The following is a 23,685-nucleotide window of genomic DNA, read 5'->3' on the forward strand; positions in this document are numbered from 1 at the left end:
TATCCAAAGGGATTTTATCACATCGATTTCCTCCTCAACTGACTCAGGAATTGATGATCCATTGACGGCAGGGATTGATATTTTAGGAACTTTAAAAAAATAAAAAATAAAAAAAACACTGGCCCAATCCTGCCAGGCTATTTTAACCTGTAAATCGATCCTTGCACTCCAGGTGTCCTTCATAAGGTTGTGGATATTGTTAATGCAGCGGGTAAATCACATAGTGAACTACTCTTTGATGACAGCCGAGGTCCCGGTGGAATGGAAGCTGGCCGAGGTTGAACCTCTGAAAAGAAAAAAAAAAAGCCTCTCAAAGTTCACAATTTTATCTAACCTACGTCCTATCTCATTGCTGCCTGCCCCAAGCAAAATAATAGAAAGTTGGTTAACACCCAACTAATAACATTTGTAGAAAAAGCCAATGTTCTGCACCCTCTGTAATCAGCGTTCCAGCCTAAGCATTCCACGGAATTCCACCATGGGGGAAGTTGCAGACACATTAACATTGACGCTGGATGCAGGAACAAATGCTGTATTGATCTCATTATATCTATCTGCAGCATTTGACATCATTTCTCACAAAATTCTTCAGAATTGACAAATGCGCCAGAGACTGTGGTACTGGTGGACTGGCCTTTTCTTGGTTAAAATCATTTCTCACTAACAGAAGACAGATGGTTAAGTTGGGTCCGTATTCATCTGAGGAATCCGTATTTGCTTCTGGAGTCACGCATGGTGCAGATGTTAGTCCCGTTTAACATCTATATGGCTCCTTTAATTTCCTTAATAACATCTTTTGGAATAGACACCATTTTATACGCTGATGATACAAAGTTAATTAAATCGCTGGATACATTTTCACTGGGATCTGACCAGAATTTTAAAAACTGCCTGTTACTATCCAGTGGATGCAGGCCAACCACTTGAAATTTAACACAGCCAAATTCGAGATCATGCTTTTGGGCAAGTCAAATGATTTTGTGCCCTCTCAAAGGTTGCCAGATGCCACTCCTACTCCCCCTACTACAATGGAGGTTGTCAAAAACTTGGGAATAAAATTTGATGCTTCCCGGTCCTTCCGCTCTTGGGCCCTGTCAGCTGCAGGGACCGGTTATAATTTAACTAAATCCTTAAGAAATTCTTTAATCTGAGCCAGGAAAACTGTAGCCTGTGCGCTCATCTCCTCCAGGTTGGACTATTCTAGTAGCTTGTATGCCAGCTCCTCCAAGCAGACTATACATAAATTACAAGTGGTTCAACTGGCAGCTGCTAGAACAGTTCTCAGATTACTTACCAGGGTATCCGCCTCTGCAGCTTTGAAAACCCTTCATTGGTTGCCAGCCCATAAGATAATTCTTTTTTAAAATTCTCCTTATGACCGTTAGTGCTTTCATAGGGACCGGTCCTAAATTTATAAGGGCTAGGTTCACCCATCATAAGACCAGCAGAAATTTGTGATCCTCTTAGGCCAACCTGCTTAAGCCAGCATTTTTCAGGCTGGAAACTAGAGGTAGTAAATCTTTTAATGTCCTAGGCACAAAAGCTTGGAACTCCTCGCCTAAACATCTAAGGTTTACAAACGTAGAATAAATTTTTTTAAAGCAGCTGGCAGACACAGGAGTCGTAATCAAAAGGGCAGTGCTGCTTGCAGCGCTGCCCTGGCAGATTAAGAACGCCAGCACCGCCAGGCAGTCAAAAACGTGGCGATGCTGCCGGTCAGACCGTGACGCTTTTGCCCCAGTTGTAATGTGGCTGTTGGACCTCGCTTTGGTGATGGTCCTACCGCCACTGAGTCTAGTGGTCCTAGGACCACCAGCCTCGTAATCAGGGCCTCTGTTTGCATAGAGGAGAAGGACATAATGTCTCCCTGTTCCAGGATATTGCCTACCTTGGGGATACCAATGGTATCCCATTGGTCAAAGCTGCGTAGTTTTGTGAATTGCCGCAACCAGGTACCTTTCCATAGTGGTGTTCCCCTGGTGATCCTATGGTCCAATCCTAGCACCTTTGAGGCCTTATTCCATGCTTTCAGTGTGACCCTAGTGGCAGATGGTAATATCTGAGAGCCCCCACATCTCCATAAAGGTAGTGCAAATGCATTTGGTGGGTTAATAGAGCACGCTCCAGATGGAACCTTGGGTGATCTTGTGGGGCATAAATCAGTTATTTATATTAAGTGAAATGCTCAATAGTATCCTTCAATATCTGGGAGGGCCAACCCCCTATTACATTGGTTACCTTTTAGTGTTTTTATCAAGACTCTAAGGTGACGTGCGTCCCAATGCAGGCTCCTCAACTCCCCGTTAATTTTGGTGAAGAATGTTTGGGAGACTGGATTGTAAGTGTTTTGGAGCACATATGTGAATTTGGGGAGTGTGATCATTTTAAACATGGCCACACGTTCCATCAGCGTGAGGGGCAGGCTTGTCCACCTTACCACGTTGGCCTGAAAGTCTAGGAGAACACTTCCCACATTGCGTCTTTTACACAGCTTTTTCTCTGAGGTAATAAATATCCCTAGATACTGGAAGCCGTTGTCGGCCACCTGAAGCCCACAGAGCAAGGCAGTGGGACAGGCAAACCGCTAGGTGCATATAACAATTTGACCCAAGTAACCATGTGGCACATGTGGGCCCCATAGTCTCCTAGTACCTGGAAAAGTGTCAGGATGGTGGATACCGGTTCAGTGATGTACAGGAGGATATCATCAGCGTATAACAATATTTTTTCCTCCAGGTTATCCAACTTACTGACACAGAGCCCTCTGACCCTGGGATGCTATCGAACCGCACATGCCAAAGCCTCCAGTGTCAGGGCGAACAGGAGCGGAGGCAAATGGCAACCCTGCTCATTCCTTCTACCAATTGGAAATGCCGTTGAAGTTTTCCCACTGACCCTGAATGTTGCAACTGGGTTCTTGTAAAGTATTGCCACCATTTCCTGAAGTGCGGTCCAAATCCAAACTTCAAAAGTGTCTGCTCAAGGAAGGGCATTGAATGCTTTATCAGCATCCAAGGAGAGAAAGACATGTGTTGAAGAGCGCACCAGGACAGTGTTTAGCCAGTTGTGTGTGGGTCTTAGGTTAAAGCTAGTGAACATTGCACAAATCCCGATGAATCTCGATGTATCAAAGGGGTCATTACCTGCAGCAGCCTAGTGGCCAGCATCGAGGCAAGCAGCTTGGTCTCAACATTAAGTAATGAGATTGGGCGGTAGGAGCCGCATTTATTCCTGGGTTTCCCCTCTTTTCAGAGAACCACAATGGTGACTCTTCAGAGGTCTTGGGGGGAGCTCTCCTGAGGCCCAGACCTCTGTAAAAAGGCTCAACAGATGGGGCCCAAATATGGTGTCATACCATTTGTAGAACTCAGCTGTAATTCCAATGGGTCCTGTGGTCTTCCCAGAATGCAATTTCGATTTAGCAGCCAGTATTTTGTTCAGTGTTAGCTCCCCTTCTAGGGAGTTTCGGGCCTCTGTGTCTAGAGCCAGAGTGGGAATCATGGCCATATAGCGTGCGATGATCTCTGAGCCGTGAAGCAGTTTAGCGCTGTAGATCTCAGTCTGTCCCATGTAACCATGCACCCCAACATATCTTCCTTCCATATCTTTCTTTATTATTATAGCTACCCCTCTAGCACCTCTGGAAAATCCTGCATGCGCGAGGGTGGTGAATTCTCCCTCCCCGAAAATCTGCAATGTGACCCCTGTAGATGAGTTTCTTGAAGAAAAACTATGTCGGGTTACATTCTCTTAAGATATTGTATTACCAATCCTCTGTTTATTTTATTGCCTAAGCCATTGATGCTCCAGGTCAAGAGAGCGTGACGAGCCTTTTGCTACGTCGTGTGGTGCCATCGTATAGTGATCAATATATGCTGTCCCTTGTGTCCAGGTGTGCCCTTCTCAGAGTATAGCTATGACCGTTCACTTTTTAAAACATCCATACAGACTGTACTGAAAATTGAAACCCCCCTCCCGAAAGTCATCCTTTCTCCCTCCCACAGCGAACCGTAGCTTTCAATTCAAGGCATGCATGGCGAGAGTATGAGATGTCTGTAGCCCACCACACAACTATCACTTAGAACTACTGAATCTTAACAGTAACAACACTTAACTTGGAACCACTGAAAACAAAGGAAAGGAAAAGGGAGGAAAAGGCACTTGAGAGAACAGAAAATAAAGAAAAGCAAGGCAAAAGTTCAAGCACTGTCTCTGCAGGCTTAAGAAGCCTTGTAAGGGCTATCAGGAGGCATCTGAACTTCCCCCATAGAGCCACGTGCAATTCTGCATTGTCAGTCAGCCGGCTGGCCCATCTTTTTCAGCCATGACATCCGCCGCAAGATGAATAGCACACATACATGTTTGTTCCATGCATGTGATCTCTTTAACCAATGGGTGCGTGCTGTCCAACAAGTCCCCTTCTGCGGGGTCAGGGATCCATTCACTCCGGTTCAGAGCAGGTTGTTGTTCGTTGGTTAGGAGTGCATCTCCCTCGTTGCTCGAGGGTAGCCTAGGTCTCCCCTCTCTCTTCCGCTTGTTCCATAGGGTCCACTGGTGCCGGACTCCATCATCACGGCCATGTTTCCTTCTGTAAGGTCAGCGGGTTTTGGGTCTTGTTTCTCCTGGAAAGGGGGCTTCTTTACCTGGTTGATCTCCCCACAAAAGTCTCAGGGGAGGACGTTCCTCCAACCATTCCCATTCCCCCTCAGGGGTCTGGAAGAATGACTTGCCCTCAAAAAGAACCTTAGGTTTTGCTGGGAACAGCAGCATATAGTGCTCTCAGTTTAGTTTTAACGGACTCAAAGGTATGGTGCTGGTTCTGTACCTCGCAGGAGTAATCTGGGAATATCATAATCTTAGAATTCTCATAGTGGATTTCTTCCAGGCGCGGACCTCTCAGAGTATCATGTCCCTGTCCAAGAAATTGAAAAAGCATGCCATTATGAGCTGTGGAGGGGCTCCAGGAGGTGGGTTAGCGTTCAACGCCCTGTGAGCACATGGCAGGAAGAAAACTGATCTGACAGGAGGGATGCCCTCAACCATGTGGTAAAAAAAATACAAAAAAACCCCACATATTTGGGCCTTCAGACCCGTCGGGAAGCTCACGAGTGAAGGTTTTTTCAATGGCCACGGTTTTCTGCATCTTCCACCCTCCAGTGTAAGTCTTTTTACAGGGCACCGAGTTACAATACTTCTTGCCGTAGTCCACAAGTTACATCTTCCACCTTTGATATCCTGGCTTCCGCAGTGGTGACCCTCTTGGATACATTTCTTACGTCTTGCCTCAGGAGATTTATCTCAGATTGAACCTCTCCAAGCTCAACCTCCAAGGCCTCCATGGAGGCCTGGATTGCCAGTAGCAGCGCTGCATTTCCTGGCATGGTCTGGGCAGTAGGTTCCGTTGCAGATTTTGCTGCTGTCGCAGAGCGGTCTATCTTGCCTTATCTGGAGGACTTAGAATCTTTAACCATAGCCCTTCACTGACTCAACACATTCTCATGGCTGCAGGCACCGGGTCTCACCTCAGGAATCCCAGCACTGACCTAAGTCCAAGGGCGTCGGGACAGGCCTCAGTTTAATTCCTCACTGAGCACAGGACCAAGGCATGACCCGCGCCTAAGCCCACCATGCCAATTTTCGTGCAGAGAACAAGAAGTTAAAAGGTGAAAAGGTGTTTCCCAATTTTTGCTTCCATAAGAAATTTTGCTCGTACTTACAGCTCAAACTATTGAACAAATGTACATCGCAATTGACATGCTAGTAGAACTATGTTAAGCAGTTTGTATGATCTAAGCATTTAAAAATGCTGTTGGCTGGTTGTTAAAGGGCTAACACTTTTTTATATCCATGTTCCCCTGGATTCACAGTTCCTCTGTGAGCCAATAAAAAAACAGGAAACCGATGGATTCCCTTTTGGAATCCGCAGTCCTGGATTAAGTACAAAAAATGTAAGTGCGCCGATGGGCTGCTACAGAAGAAGAATTTCTCTTGCTGCAGCTATTTCAGAGTGCAAGGGGAGGTCCATGTGTCCTGCAGAAAAAAACTAAAAGGCCATAAAACTATCCAAGGTAAGCACACCCTGACCCCCAGGTCATTGTGGAGAGCCTCAAAGGGGCCCTTTTTAGATTAAATTTAAAACAAATAAACCACCACCGCCATGAGCATGAGCGCGAAGGAGAGATACAAAAGGAAAAAGAAGTTCACTCGCAGTCAAACATATCAGCAAAAGTGCAATTATCCATGTAACGGGGTCGATGGCCAAGGCCGTTTCAAAACTGCTCCAAGGAGGGACAAACTTAAAGCATTTACCAGTGATAACAAAGGATTTTTGAAAGGCAAGCCCACGAATGATTAATAGTAATGGGCTTTTGGTGGGCGTGGTTAAAAGCCCACAGATAGACTACAACAGGCCAGAGTGGTTGCGCGATCGACCTAAAAAATCCACAAAAAAAAATCAGTTGCTGGATCTGCAGCATCATGAATGCATTTGTGGATCCTGATACCTAAATTGGCAACGGGGGTCCATGGTACTTGACTCCAGCTGCCATTTTAAAAGCCGGAAGACAGTGAATCCTGAAAAGATACCATGGATCTAGGACACGTTTCAACCCCAGGTGGCGTGAAATGCTAAAGACCATACACAGAGAGGTTTGGCAATTAAGTACATCATAAAAAATCCAATGAAATTTACTGCCAAAAAACAGAGTTACAAACATAGTTATGAAAACCCCCTAACAGTAAATGCTGCTACACAGAATTGCCCAAATCCACTGCCCCTTACCACTGTTTATTAATTTATTAACAATGTCTTCATAAAAAAGTAAACAAAACAAACATTGTAATTCCATCCAGTGTCCAACGTTGGTTGATCTTTGAGAAAAACAGCAACTTTCAAAGGTAACTGCCTCTAAGTACCCATGTAATATTTAAAAAAAAAAAAAAAAAACACACACATGCACACACCACGGTAATATGTAATATGGACCTACATAGCCATCTCGGGGTTTTGGTGACATTTACAATTCCATCAACGCTTGCTCTTGTGGTTTATGTTGTCATCACAGCCCCTCAATGGCAATACCCATTCTGTACAAACAGCTCATCAGTGTCCATAGATGTGAAGTCAAGTATATTAGCCTATTATTGTATATATATTTGTACCTTCACAATATTCTATAGTCTATAATTTTGTCACGATGTTTTGTAGACTCAGCTTTAAAACGTTGATATAAAACAATGTCCACAGCTTTGGACTGATCTCCACTAGAGTGTGTTCAGCATTTTGGAGAGGGAAGCTCATTGTAAGTTATTGCAGGATTGGTACCGCTACCCTGCAAAACTGCACAAATTCTAGCTGCAGGTTGTCTTAAATGATGTAGGGGCTGCGATGCCATAGGTGACATGAAACGTATGGGGGGGATTATTCACAAATCATTTATTCAGTTTTGGACAGGTATAGCAGCTGTCTGCAGAAAATATTAGGCTACACAATTCCCCAGGACATCCCTACTGTCCTACTGGGGGTGACGCTGCCCACACTAGAACATCAGTGCATAACGAATAGGATAATCCCATGGAATTGCTTGGGGGCTTTAAAAACCACTGTGTCCTGCTACTGGAAAAGGGTACTCCTCACCCCACTTGTGTTGGGGTACACGGGCTAGTGCACTCTCATAATCATGGAGAAATTGTCACTAGATATGACGTGCAAGGTGAATTTTGATGCTGTTTGTGGCCCAGTGATTACCTTTATGCCAGAAAGAATTTCTACTGCTGCACTCCCACCATGGTTGAGAAATTTGGAATTTTTAACAGCATGGACTACTGTGCTTGGATCTGTGAGACACAGGTACGGTGCCGTTTATGTTTGTCCTATGCTTGTTGGAATCGGGGGATGGGGTGCTCTGCATTGAGGGGGGTTTCTGGCAATACTTACTTCCTGTGGTCCACAGTGAACGCTCTCACTTACGCAACATGGCACATTTTAGGGAGTGCTTGAAATCTTGTTGGAGTACGTGCTCCGATTATATCTGAGCAGTACTTTCAAAGAGTATGCAAAGCTATTGTGAGACCTCATCTGCTTGGAAAATAATAAAAATTGGTATGGTTAAATAAAACCTTGCTATACCTGTGCTAAACCCCACACCGGTCCTCTTCTACCCATCTGCATTCTGGTACTTCTGGCCCTGAATTTAGATAGGGAAAGCAAAACTAATGGTAAGAGATTGCAGGAAGAGTGCTGAGTGAATCAACTTCTTCCAACAGACATAGGGGATATTGAATGAATGGTTTGTGACATAACCACATGTCCTTTCTGTACATCACCACAAGCAGCCATCGCCTCATATCTAAAACCCACCACGCAAGGGTATTTCAATGGGAAGCCAGCATGAAATACCAGAATGGTGTTAATAGTAGGTGGTCTCAGCGTTCAGTCTGGTGGTACCAGCATTCTGGTTCCTCGTCCTGGTACTGGCAAGTGCAGCAGTTAAGACAAACTGCTCCCACTTCAAGTTTAGGGTGTCGATGGTGCCAGGGGCTTCACAGTATGCATCTCTAAAACAGCTGTCCAGGGCAATGATTTCATGCATGTACCACAAAACCACAACCAGAGCCAGTGAGAAGTCAAGGTCCACAGCAGTGGGAGATGTAAGCAACTTTTAAGTTTGTGGTTAAGTAGACCCTCCTCATGGGAATAAATAAAACAAACGTCTGAGGACCTGCTTGGTAATCACTCCTTGCCAACCACATATCCCCATAGCCTTCAGAGAGGGTTTTGATTACATTCATTGTATACCAGTATATACTGTGTGTGCTCCACAGGTCTGAGTCTAACACACAGATGCCTCCAGTGGTCTCACAGAGGCTAAACTCAATGGGGAACAGAGGCTAATGCAGATTTTAAATTCTAACAGGATGGGACCACTTCCTGCTCAGTACACAGACTTTCATCCTCAAAGAAATTGGCGTTTTTGAAACAATAATTCTATCTGTTAACGTGATCCAAGAGGCCACATCAGGGCGTATGAATATTTATAAATATCTCGTAAGAGAACTGTGTTTTAAAGTGCCTGAGCACCAATTGTGGTACAGGCAAAAGAAATGGCAGAGCCAAGTAAGACCACCTTTGTGTGCAGATTTCCTGTTGTGGCATAAGAAACCTTTGACCAGTTAAACCCTGGCCACCTTCCAAGAAGGCAATTCAACAGGCTGAAATATAAGCAAAGATTACAACCCTTTTCACTAGGCATCATGATGTCTCATTGGTCATAAATCTTGAAGAACACCATGGACCCAAACTTGCCGGTAGGTCTTTTACACTTCTTTCAAGAGCAAAACCGTCTTTGGGGCAAACCAAGCAGTTGTAGAAAAAATAATTCAAGACCCCCTTTAAGGGGTTCCAATAGAAAAGCTTTTTGTCTGCAGCAGAAGATTATTAGTATTTGGCGTGGTATTTTGCAAACTGTGCCGTGGGACACAATATCATCATTACTGTTTTCAATTAGTGCTCATTAATGCAGCCAAGTTTACTGGTGGCGTCACACCAAAAAGGCTGTAATGAGTGAGGTAGCAATGGTTTCCCTTCATACCTCAGCGGGTAAAGAATATGGGTGCAATCTCTTACCCAATGCGCACTCCTGAAGATCCACTGAATCGCTGTCAGACTGGCTGAAGACAGGTCTTAAAATAACAGCTGAGCATGGTGTGTGGATTTTTAACTGGTCACACAGTGCAACAACAAGGTCATGAGAAAGGAACCCTATAAGCATTTTTAAGATCAAATAAGAATGTGTCGACAAAGTAAGTGTAGTAATGGCGTGCAACCGCAAATTTCTAAATTTGGACAGAACAATTCAAATCCCCTAGCAGCATTACCGTTACACCCGCAGACTCGTTGTTGCGTTCCACATCTGGGCCTTCATAGGTATTTTCCATCAGAAGGTTTTTTAACTTCTTCACTTTAGGTCTACATCTTCTTAACTCCCAATAATGGTTGGAGAAACCTGCAATCTGATTTTAAAAGCACACATGAATGAATATAATTTCCTTAAACACTTCACTGACAGACTTTTTTTTACATTAATTTGTATTGATATTTCCAAACCAACAAAGGAGTGCAAGAAACCCACCTCCCACCTCCCTTCCCCCCAACCAGGCATCCGGTCCAGCGTCATGTATAGTAGAATAACCAAGTAGTAATGTTACAACATACTGAGATATGACACGGCCACAAATAGGCATACAGCAAGGCTCAAATCCCTCATTCCACATGTAGACCCCCTCCATTTCTCCCAGGAGCATGCATGTCTCTAGTATTCAACCATGAGCTATCAGGGCATGGATCCAATTGTATTCCCCGTGATCCGGTCCTGTCCTTCCAAATTTTCACTGACAAACATAGTAAGAATTCAAGGTCTACACATTACGAAAGCTAAATTAAGCAGTGCATCCAACAATCTATCATGCGTCCTACTACTTAAATGCATAGACCTATTCTCCTCTGGTCCACAAATCCTTTAAAGTTAGGAACGTATGCTGCATCAACATACAACAGTAGGGCTGTTTTGGAGAATCATGCATGTAGTTTAGTGCAATGGTGAAGGGTGTAACTAGATAGCTATTTGTGAAGTTTGGTGGCCAACCTCAGCTTGTATTGTACTTTCCATTTTATTATTTTTAATTATAGTTCCCTGGCCTAACATGATATTTCAAAGACCTTAGGGTCTAAAGAGCTGCGCAGTTTGTTTTCAGATGTTTGGATGGGAACACCAAATCCCCTTAAAAGTGCTTATACATGCCTGTCTAAGCTCTCAGTTAGCTTCCAGTGCACTGTAAACCAATCGAGTTTCACAGCTTGCGAATGCTGCCTGATCAACAGAAGCGATGTGTTCCGGCAGGTATATACAGATTGTGTCATGTAATACTCTTAACATGGTACTAGAAGTGCCACTAGCAATGGTCCTAGCAATGACAATGAAACAGCAACATGGAATAATCACTGGCAAAGCAAATAGTTCTTACATTTTTTCTAATGGGCACATTTCTATTTATTTATTTTGCAAACGTGCACGCCACCTTTAAGCTGCAGCATTTTTACTTTTAACTTCTAATGCCGATTGGATACGTTTGGAAAAAAGAAAGACAAAATGGTTAAAAAACACAAGAACTTTTCAGACTGGGCAAGATGAGATCTGCTGACTTCGACAATGCTTGTTCATAACATGGCGTTTAGAGATACAATCATGAAAATAGTCTGTAAGTAAAGCCAAGGGCAGTTTCCCCTGCAGTTGACTCAGTTTACTGACTACTATGCCTAATGAAGGACACAGATAGTTTTAGGATAGTGCAGTGCTGAGATCTGTGATCGTAGGACGTTCATTTGACTCGGGTCGTTGTAAGTAACCGTAAAGAAAAATTAAACCTAGTGAAAATATTACATTTCTTTTCGGCTTTCTCATTTTGCCACTCCTGGTGAAAAAATGTTTAGGTTAGGTTTACACCCATTCTCTCCTCCCCCAACGCCCAAAAACGTTTTACAGTTTTATTTAAACATTTGAGTGGGGAACCCTCCCATCCAATTTCCTTTTGCTCTGATGATCCAAAGATCTTTTATACTTTCTTCTCCCATGCATCTTTTCTTCCACCACTTGCATACTCCTGACTTCCTCCCTCACTTTCAGCTCACTCTGCTTTCTGATATTGTCTCCTCCTGCACCAATTTATAATTTCTTATTTGGTAATAAGTGCTCCCTCCCCTTCTCACCCATCTGCTCCTTTACCCTCTTATTCCTCAGCCTATCTCCCCAGTTACTTCACTCTGCCCCCGACATTTCTTCTCCCACCCCCCCATGTAAGAGTGCATGTAGCCTTTGCTCCAGTCATGGTACAAAGTGTACTGTATTGAAATCGTATTTATATAGCACCAAATGCTGGCCCCTTGGATCATTTCCACTGTTTAAAAATATTTTCCCAAGCAATTCTGCAGTAATATGAAAGGTTTATAATCTTTAATATATATTTACAGGATGATAGCGTTTTTACTTCATTTTTTCCTTGAACTTGGATGTCAGAATGGCGTTTCAACAAAACTACTTTCTATTTTTTCTCAAACACAACATGCTATATGAAAATACTTCAGTATTAGCTTGTATCCTCATGTACTTGATCGATGTAAACAGTTTTGTGCCAGAAAAAACCCCAGTAAATACAGTAGAAAATGCATATTGCCAACGGATAAGGTAGAGTTTGTCATTAGCGACCTCAGTGTAAAATGTTCTGTTCAAGAGTCTGTATTCTTGTTGGAAGGGCACTGATCACATAAGGTAGAGTTCACAATATTTCCAATCCAAGATCAAGGCTTGAGCCAACATGGCTCCTTAGTCTCTTTTCAGTTTCTCTTTAATGTGTGCAACCTGCTCCTTAAGAATCTTTTCCACTGTGTCGCCATCCTTTGTTATAGCAGCTGTAGGTGCCCTTCAAGGCTGGAGAGCTTCTGTCTATGGGTCCCTTCAGACGAACGTGACTCCCAGATATGTACCACTGGGTGACACATTTTACTGCCCGTCGGTTCCACTGACCCCTTGTACTTCATCTACCTCAGGTTGCTGTGCCATTTAAAGGTCTCCTGCTCCTCAAGATGTCCTCAACTAAACACCTTATTCGAGTCACTTGCCAAAAAACCCTCAGGAGGCCAACTGCTGGTTGTCCTCTGCCACTGGATGCACAAATCCACCACTCTGGTTGTAGTCGAGGGTCAGAGGAGCCTTGTATGAAATGCTCCCGATGGGCCATGTGGGGCGAAGACATTACACTACTGTGCTAAACTGTCACGTGCAATTTATCAAAAGACATGCTGGATGTCCCCCCCCCCAAGGGTAATGACAAATGCGAGACAATATACACTGTGGTGATATAGTGTAGCAAACAACTGTCAAGCACAGAAGCTGGGGTGAGCCAGCGGGGAAATACTGTTCGCTCTGGAAATGACGAACACCTGTGATATATATAGTTCACTAGCCTAATTCACTACTCTACAGAACTCGGACACGGTCACTGTCAAAGCATGAACATCTGTGAACCACAGTTCAGCCATTTTGAAATGATTTTCCATTTTATATCTTATAGAGCTGTTCTTGTACCATATGATTGTTTAAATAGAAAGCTTGTCGGCAAGAAAACTTATAAGTTCCACTCGTCCTTGCATATCGAGATAATGTAGGTGCTGGGCGTAGGTTGTGCAGACCCGAGAGAAAAGTTTCCAGTCTTTGACTCTAAAATGCAGAGGGGGCATGGAAAGGCGGCTGCCTTGTCTGAGGGAAGTATGACTGGGGCAATAGACCTTGAAAACTAAGGAAATTAATTAGTTGTTCTGCCAAGACATTAAATTGTAGAGCTAGAGCTTTCAAGTTTCTGATAAAAGTTACCTTGCTGCGGACGTGGAAGATAACCCAGTCTATCGTAATTCACAAAATCATATATAAAAGGTGCAATGTAAACCCAGAAGAATAAAACACTTGTCAATCGGTCCCTGCGTGTGTGTTACCGCTGCAGCTTGGGCAAATCAACTTTGCTCTTTAATATTTCCATGACTGTGTAGTGACTGATCATTTCTTTCAAGATAAACTGTGTTTTAGCACCATGGCATTCTTAGGCTCTAAAGAATAGCAGGTCAACTCACACTGACCAGTGGCAGACGAAGGAAACCATATCCCTGTGGCCTTAGCCAGAGAATTACTAGAATAGGCGAATCTCGTAAAGACTCGTGGGTCTAATATAACACGCATTTGCTTACAGCATCATTCAGCTATGGTTACCCGACTACAGCAGCAGGAGACCATGGCGCCCGAGGGCACTGTACCTTAGCAGAACAGCCTCCATTACATGGAGATTACACATAACGCCTCCTGGAATACTATTACACAGTCTGACAAAAAAGTTGCAACTTTTAACTAACAGATTTAAAAACCCAACAGAGCTCAGTTTACCTGTGCGTGAACTAGATTCAGTGTTTCCTGCTCTGCAGTCAGTTGCTCTGGAGTTCGACAATCAGGAATAAAAAGCAGTAGATTTGAAGTATCTGCTATTTTCAAGTCATAGGTTTTGTCTCCACTGCATAAAACAGCATGCTCATTTTTGTCACCTCGGATAACAAGGCTAGAAAAAAGGAAGCACATTATACAAAACATATTTACATTTGTACAAAGTATTGGCATATGGAGTCAAGGAATAGATCTCAGGGGGAATTAGAATATAAATGCTGAAACTTTGCCGGGATCTCACAGGAGCACCTTTAGGCCTTCTCAGTTTGCCAGGCAACAAAGTTCTTCTAATAAGGTGTGAGGATGTCATGTCAATTAAATATACTTAACTGGCAATGCCTCCAATCAAATTCTACAGTTACTGATAAAAGTGAAAAATTAACTTATAATACATCCTATTATCGTAATAATCACCTACAATTCAAAATTAGACTCACAGCTTGTACACAGATGTTACTTTTATCATGTCAATCTATAATGTCAAATAAAAGAAAGCCATCCGGGAATCACAATTAAGTGCAGAATATTAACATTAAAATTAAAAATGTACCATCATGGTGTTGAATGAGTAAAAGACATAGTAGTGCTTAAGTACAAAGTATTATTAATCAGTGTAAGGAGATCACTTGGCATCCAAATTAAAAGATTACCTACAGGGGTGTACTGTGACCATGATGCTCCAAGCCCCAGCATGATATATAACGTGCTCCCCCCAACATCTCTAAAATACCAACCATATGAAAGTGTTAGCTTACATGCACTAATATTACAGAAAGTGTAGCCACGCATTAAACCGAATTGCAGATGTTTTGGCAAAAATGTTAGATATCTACATTTATTACCCGATGTAGCTGGGCAGTTTAGGGAGAACAAGAAAATTATTATGCCATTTTCCACACTGTAATATTGTATTACCATTCGTAGACAGCTGCCATATCTATACATCAGTCGGAGTGGCAAAGTAGCACTGGGGAGCAAGTGCAAACAGAATTATTTAAAACATGGATGCAACTGGTAGAAAGCAACTCTGTTTAGGTTTCGCCTAGACAGCGCAAGCGTTGCCTCTACGAGACATGTTTACACACAGTGGGCTTACAGCCCACCAATAACTTACCATTTGTTAGCTTCTACTTCACATTAATTTCGTTTGCCTCCGTTTATCACGCCATGCGAGTGTTGTCTTCTTCTTGAATTTGGCCATACTCTGGAGCAAGGACCAAACATTTGTGTCCATGCTGCTGCACCTCTACGCCTCTGCACACTCAGCGCTACTGCACTCTTCTCTGCGCCACTGTACCCTATGCTACTGGATTAGACTCAGAATTACTCTACTTTGCACCATTGAACTCTACCCCATCTAATGTACTTTACACTGCACCACTCTAGTCTACTCTGTGCCACTCTATGCGACTGCACCCTACGTCACTCCACTCTGCACCACTGTACTCTAATACACTCTACGCCACCGCACTGTACCACTCTACCCTGCGCCACCGCACTCTATGCCAAAGCACTGTAAACAACTCCACCCTAGTGCACTCTACCGCACTCTAGACCACTCGACCCCAGTGCACTATACGTCACTCTACTCTGCACCACTGTACTCTATGACACTCTACTCTGCACCACCGCACTGTACCCACTCTACTCAGCACCACTGTACTCTATGCCACTGCACTGCAAACCACTCTACCTCACTCTACACTACTCGACCCCAATGCACTATACATCCCTCTACTCTGCACCACTGCCCTCTATAGTACTGCACACTATATCACTCTAAGCCACTCCACGCCACACCACTCCAGACAGTGCCACTGTACCCTAGTCCACACTGTGCCACTCTATGCCCCTCTACTCTATACTCCTCTACTCTATGCCACTCTATTTCACTCTACACCATGCCACTCTACTCCATTGTAGTCTACTCCATTTCACTCTTCACCACTCTACTCTATTCAATTCTACTCTGTCAATTCACTCTATGCCACTGCACTCAGTGCCACCACACTCTACTCTGCACCACTGCATGCCACTCTGCTCTTTTCTGCACCACTCAACACCATTGCACTCCATGCCGCTGCACCACTGTACATCTCTGCACCACTGTAGTCTGTGCAACTCTTCCACACGCCATTGCACTCTATGCCAGTCCACCGGTCTCTGCACAACTCTGGTCCATGCCAATGACTCTATGCCAGCCCACACTACTCTGAAACACTCTACCTTGCACCACTGTACTCTAACCTACTCTTTGAACCACCACTCTAATCTACTCTGCCCTACACTACACTAATCTGTGCGGCTGCACCCTATGTCACTTTACTCTGTGCTTCCCTACTCCACACCACTCTATGCCACTCCACTCCACACCAATGTACTCTATGCCACTGCACTTTACACCACTCTACCCCAGTGCACCATACGGCACTCTACTCTACACCACTGCACTCTATGCCACTCCACTCTACACACTTCCACTCTACCGCAGTACACCAAGTGCCATTCTATGCTCCTACTCTAAAACCCCTCTACTCTACGTCACTCCAATCCACACAACTCTATGTCATGCCACTCCATGCCAATGTAGTCTACCCCACTTCCCTCTACTCAACCCCACTCTATGCTACCTCTACACTGCTCTCCGCCACACCACTCTGCCACGCTACTCTGCCATGCCACTCCTCTGCTGTACTTCACTCCACGCCGCTTTACAATATGTCGAAATGACATTGGCAAAGCCACTAACTCTTGCTTAGGCACGACCTATTGGCTTTGCCAATGCTTGCTTTCTGGAGCAACCAAACACTGGAAAGGTCAAAAGCACGTAGTAAAAATGTCAGACCTATGGGCTTTGCCTAATGCTTGTTTTTTAAAGGCTGGATAATGATCCACAAAAGCTGTGGAAGGCATCTACCGTGACTCTTGATGGATGCAGTCATGTGAATGCTTGACAAAAGCTGATGGAACTGAACAGAAAATAGGGCGTGAGGCAAAATTAGCTGAAATCCTAAAGGGCAGTTAACACCCTGTGCGCTGAACCCAAACTAATGGTACTTGAAGTCATGAACACTATACAGGTGTAGATGGCTGCCCGCTAGTTTAAATAGTTTGCATCGCACTTGGAGCTATGAATTCTCAGCATTGCTGCGGACAGACCTGTACCTGGTGGGTTTGTCTTCAGGACTGAAGCCAAAAATTAGGGTATAATGGAAATACAGTGAACTAAAGTTCTTAAATACTCTTTTCACTTTAGAAAGTCTGGCCTCTCTCCCTGCTTTCCTCATAACATATTTACCGTAATACCCGTCCTTCACCACTTCTAACAAACAGCGAGAAATTCCAGACAGGTGGCCTGCTTTGAGCACCCTGTAATGTTGTAAAAATCAGAATATCACACTATTTGGTAGGAACTTTATCACTAGGTTTTTCCTAACTTGTGGGCAAGTCGCACTAGAAATGAAATAGGTCCACGGGCAGATAGTACATGTGCGGTTAGCAAATAGGAAAATCTCACCTGTCTTAGGAGTCTGCAACTTAAACGGAATTCTCAACAAGGTCATAATCACTGCCCACCTTACTGTATAAATGTCAATGCAGATATTAAAGGTGAAACTGGACCGGTGAGAGAAGATCTGAAAAAATATCTAAAAGAAATGGTAAACAGGTGACTGAGATGTAGGACTCAGTATGTGTTTTGAGGAAACCATGGAGGAAAAGTGTCTGCAACTTAACTATTACAGGGCAAGAACACTCACATTAGATGAACTAATCAAAATTTGGCAGAAGAAACAAGACTTCGAAAAACCATTCAGGTGAAACAATGTCAGAGGGGTATCGCCATGTGTTGAGGGAAAAGATCGGAAAAAAAAAACTCTCTTTGAAGCCACCCTGTAGAGACAAAAGGGATCATCTATATGGATTGAGATAGCCCCTGGACATTCAGAGAAGAGGTCCCTCAGCTATCTTCACAAACCTACACCTCTTTGAGGAGAAAGAACCCATTATTGAGAAGGTGGTGGGGGAATACCACTTCCAACGGATTGAAGTTGCAATTGTACTAGAACTTTACCAATTGATCTGCAAAAATGTAAATGTAGGCCTGTGAGTAGATTCCTAAAATTCCAAGTAATCAAATACAAATAAGGTCCCCAAATCTAAATCATGTACTACTCGAAAGTGAAGCAATGGAGCATGAAATCCCTCAGCGAAGCTTGTGCAGCCTTGGGTACAGATTTGGATAAAGACATCCTAGAACACGATCAACGCCAAGGCCTGCTAGCAGGTCTTCCCACTGAGGATAGTCCTGACTGGGAGAGGGGTAGGTGTCGATGGAGCAAGTATGAAATAACGGCATGATGTAGCGAAGCAATGAGACACTTGCAGAAGGTCAGCAGGACAGAATCCCAAAGAGCATAAGTCATGAAAAATAAGTAGAGGACAGCTTGCACAAATGGACACACAATAGAGGGAAATGCCATCGCACTGAAGAAATTATAGGGAAAGAAAGGAAGCCTGAGCTGGACGTTCTACCTTCTTATTGGCGGTACAGCAGATTGTGGACATGCTCCAAACACAGGTTTCCTCACTAATTTTGGTGTGACTACACTTCACTTTGTATCTCTGCAAGTTGTGGAGTGGGTTAGTAGATTTACGGACGGATGTACTATAATTTTACTTGCAAAAACTGGTTGCAAATTGCGACCTGACTTTTTGTGCTAGGAATACGATTTTGCAAAACAAACTTTGTGCTAACAAGTTTGCTCACAAACTAATGTATTTGAAGGGTCCTACACTAACATGCTATTAGTAATCAGTAGGCTGGTCACAATTTGTTGCCAGCAATCACAGAAGCGGTGGCCTGCAAGGGACACCAAACCACCATCTATACCTTTGTTTGCTTTCCAAAAGAGAAAACTTTTTTTTAATTCAGCCTTAAAAACATTTTCTTTCTCTAGTTGGAAAAACTTCAGGTGAGAACAGGAAGTGGTCGCATAGACCCCTCAGAAAGTCAAAAGGACTGCCTTTATTTTATTGTTGTAACGACCCTTTCACAAAGTGGGGTGCTGGCTGCCAGCAGGTGGTTCGGCACATGACCAGGCCCTTGTGAGGAGCTGAAAGTAGGGTCTGGTCGAACTTCACACTGGAACTGCACAATGTTAGCTGCTCACTGTGGAGTGGGGTTAGGTGCATGGCCCATGGGGTTGGATGCTGAAGCGTCAATGCTTACAAAGTAAGTTTATTCCAGTAAATTTGCAGGACAGCTTACAGGAACGACCACCACCGACACCGTCCCAACCGCTTCTCCCCCTGTTTTCTTATGTCGAGTCTCGTGCAGGAATTCCAGAACGCATGGAAGACTCGCACGGAGAACTCGACTTAAGAACCCAACACATCTTCCCCCTTAACACATGAAATTTTACCAAACTAAAATCAAAGCAAAACATAAAAATATTACAACAACTATTCTAAAGCACAAAATCACAAAATCTTCTGGGAAGTATCCTAATTCTAGACGAAGCCGTTCTCCTCCTGTTGTTCTTCTCATATATCTCCTTGGAGGGATCCATCGACTCTTTGTCCAACACTGTCTCACCATGAAGCGAATTCTTTCCCCGAATGTCCTTCTTATCTTGCTCCACCTTGGTGGACTCAATCCATGTCCTGTTGTTTAATTCGACCTCGCGAGCCAAGGACAATTTCTCCTTGTTCCACCAATTGCCATCCTCCAACATAACAGCATTTTTGCAAATTTTGACAACTTTCTTTGGGCTCAAAAATTTTGAGTCACCCTTTTGAATAATACGAGCAGTTTTAATTTTGACATAATCACCCACCTTAATACAAACAGTTTTCCTAGGACTCCCCTTATATTTGTCCTGAGCGGTTAACCTCCTTTCACACACCTTCTCAATCAAACTCTTTTCAATTTCGACTTCACCCATCCATTTTCTTGTCAACTTGGTTGCAGGAACCCTTCCTCTCAATAACACAAAAGGGGACACACCTGTATCTGCATTGGGTGTAGTTCGCACCGCCCACAATAGTTTCCTCAACTCTTCCTTGCAATTCAAACCTCCGACCTTAGCCAGTTGTATGTTTTCCTTAATCACCCTGTTTAAGCGTTCTACAAGGCCATTACTCCTAGGATGATAAAGTGATGTTTTAACATGCTTAATAACAAAGTGCCTCAGGAAATCTGAAAACTGGGCAGATGTAAATTGACTCCCATTATCTGTAAGTATCTCATCTGGAATACCTTCTCTGTCAAAAATGGATTCTAAAAACTCAATGACTTTATGAGAAGTAGGAACTTTCACCAACTTGAACTCAGGCCAACGACTATAGAAATCAATTAATACTATACAATATTCCACTTGTCCATTCAACAAATTAACAGGACCAATTAAATCCACAGCAACCTTGCTCCAAGCTTTCACGGGTACTTCAATTGCCTCAACAGGAGAAGGAAGAGTGACTTCAGACTTGTCACTAATAGCACAGGGCAAACAATCTCTTACAAAGTGTTCCACATCTCTATCCAAGCCAGGCCACCAAAAATGTTCCCTTAATCTCCTCTTCATGGTCCTCATACCAATGTGACCTTCATGTCCCAGTGTTAATATCTTATACCTCAATCCCACAGGAACAACCATAGTTCCCGTACGCATCAACAAAGTATTCACAACAGACAACTCCTCAAAAACGTGTTTGTACCCTTCACAACGTATAGACTTGCAAACCGACCATCCTTGTGATATGCCTCCCATAACTTCCTTCATTTGTTCATCCCTATCACACGCTTCTCTCCATTCATCTTCAGTCACCGCACCTTCTAATTGACACTCCAATGAACATACTAGAACATCATCCTCATCTGTCTCCTCCTTACTAAGTACATCCGTATGAGGAAGGCGGGAAAGGCAATCAGCTAGAACATTCTTTGCACCTGGAACATATTCCACATGGAAGTCGTACATATGCAATCTATACTGCCACTTGGCTATTCTAGGAGTGGCACGGTGCGCACCTGAAGTGGAAAATAATTGCACCAAAGGTTTATGGTCCATCCTGACAGTAAAATGCACACCCCACAGATAAGGCTTGAAATGGACAATTCCCCACCAACACGCAAGAGCCTCTCTTTCTATTGCCGAATATGTGGCTTCTGCACCTCTTAGACTGCGTGAGGCAAAAGCAATCACTTCATCCTTGCCACCCCTCCGCTGTAACAATATTGCTCCCAGACCCAGTTGACTGGCATCGGTCATGATTACAATTTCATCTTTGGTGTCAAAAGCCTTCAACGGAATAGCCAAAACAACTTCTCTTTTGACAGCTGCAAATTCCTGCTCACATTCATGACTCCAGTCAAATTTTACATTTTTCTTTAAGAGAGACCTGATATTATGCGTTTTACTAGCACAATTGGGAATGAATCTGGCGTAAAACTCAATGAGACCCATAAAGGATCTAACTTGATCCTTATTGCAGGGAGATTGGAAACCTTCAATAGCTTTGACTAAACTCTCCTTCGGTTCCACCCCACGTTCTGATATTTTATAACCTAGGTAGTCAATTGATGAGGTACTAAACTTACATTTGTCTGCACTGAGAACAATCCCTCTCTCACCCAACGTAGATAACACTTGTCTCATCCTTTCATCATGCTGATCTTGATCCTTGCCAAAGACTAGAATGTCATCTTGGAAGGCCATGACACCCTTCATACTTCCGAATAAACTATCTACTACTCTCTGAAACACTGCGGAAGCGGAAGCCAGTCCAAATGGCATGCGTCTAAATTGAAATAACCCTTCAGGTGTAATGAAGGCTGTCAAGTGCCTTGACTCGGGATGCAAATTAATTTGATGGTATGCTGATGTCATGTCTAATAAACTGAACACGCAAGCATTACCAAGAGTGGATAGCATTTCAGTAATGTTCGGCAAAGGATGACAAAGATTGCGCAAATCCACACACGTGCGAATGGATCCGTTGGCTTTACGGGCAATCACAATAGGAGCCACCCATTCAGACGCATCCACCTTTTCAATTATGTGTTGATCACACAATCTGTCCAACTCTCTTTTCAACTCTGCTCTCATTGCTAATGGTACTCTGCGTACCCTATGAACCTTGGGAATAGCATTCTCTTTCAACTTAATCTTGTGCGCAAAGTTTTTAAACATACCAATTCCATCCTTGAAAACATCTGGAAAAGCATCAAGCCAAATAGATGCTACAGACAACACGCGGTTATAATTTTTGCTTAATATTACTTGATCGGGGTTATTAGGGTCCAATAAAATACCTAACTTCTTTTGATCCTCCCACCCCAGCAAACAGACATCATCTTTAGCCACATACACCACTCCTTTAGCTAAATTACCTTGGAAATTCAATTCAACCTCACATTCCCCCAATACTTCCACTGGTTTTCCACCATATCCTACAGGCCTAATATGAGATTTCTGAAGCTCAATATGGTCAAAATGTTCCTTCCACACATTCTCACTCACAAGTGTGTAGGGTGAACCTGAATCAGCCACTACAACTACTTCATATCCATTGATTGACAATTTACAGGTAGGCCTCCTAAATTTATTAAAATATACACTGTGGCGGAAATCACTGCCAATTTTTAAATCATCAGAAATAGTAAGGATTTTGGTCCTCCTCACTGGTAGATGGATCTAAACCACCCACATTGTCACTATGTAACTTTAAAATCTTATCCCTTGAAAACTTACCCCTTGAACCAGACTTGCACACCCTTGCAAAATGTCCGATCTTAGAACACTTGGCACATCTCTTTCCTACGGCCGGACAACTGCTTACATTGCCTAAATGAGAGGAACTACCACATCTAAAGCATTCAAGTTTCTTAAAGTTCTCCTTCTTAACTGATGTATCTTCTTTGGCATTCACGTGCGATTTGTTAGAATTCTGTTTGATCATTGCTATTTTCTGAAAAGAATCCTTCTCACAGGTTGTATTAATCTGTTGCATGAACATGGTAGTACTTTCAATTCTAGTTGCTATCTCTACCGCCTTTTCTAACATTAAATTAGGAGTAGATAAGAGAGTTTCGTGCACCTTTTTGTTATTAGTCTTCTCAACGAGTTGATCCCTTATCATTTCATCCTCACACGCCTTATAATCACATGAAACAGCTAACATTCTTAAAGCACCCACAAAACTCGCTACAGGTTCCCCAGGAATCTGTACTCTTTTGTAAAATGTGTGCCTTTCCATTATAACATTTTTACAAGTTTTAAATCTAGAATCCAGTGACTTAATAGCAGAAGCATATTCATCAATACCTCCATCACCTTCACCCACAGGCAAAAGAACACTCACTTGGGGAATATGTTTTAAAATTTTGCGACCTTCTGGACCTAAACAATGACGTAACACAGCAAACTTTTTTTGTGAGTAAAAGAGTCACCGTCAAGAGCATCAAGATAAGCTTCAAAACCTTCCTTCCATGAATCCCAATCTGCCTCTGATGAGACTGGATCAGGAGAAAACGCAGGAGAAGGAAGGATAGAATGCTGCATGGTAATAAGTTAGTAATATGATGATGGTACAGTTACAATTTTTTCTGAAGAGATGACACGCAAAGAGGGTGTGCGTATCACCG

The 23,685-nt window shown here is 43.2% G+C and overlaps 1 protein-coding gene across 1 annotated transcript in view; it reads right to left on the reverse strand.

Moving 5' to 3' along the window:
* The window catches only part of DSCC1 (DNA replication and sister chromatid cohesion 1), a 135,438-nt gene that overhangs the window by 79,989 nt on the left and 31,764 nt on the right, over positions 1-23,685 (reverse strand). Inside the window, exons 2-3 of the mRNA XM_069220674.1 lie at positions 13,986-14,154; positions 9,877-10,011 (exon numbers count right to left, since the gene is read on the reverse strand). Coding sequence (XP_069076775.1) covers positions 9,877-10,011; positions 13,986-14,154 — 304 coding nt within the window. The remainder of the gene's footprint in view (positions 1-9,876; positions 10,012-13,985; positions 14,155-23,685) is intronic.

This window comes from Pleurodeles waltl, chromosome 2_2 (genome assembly GCF_031143425.1).
Source record: "Pleurodeles waltl isolate 20211129_DDA chromosome 2_2, aPleWal1.hap1.20221129, whole genome shotgun sequence".
Classification (NCBI taxonomy): Eukaryota; Metazoa; Chordata; class Amphibia; order Caudata; family Salamandridae; genus Pleurodeles; species Pleurodeles waltl.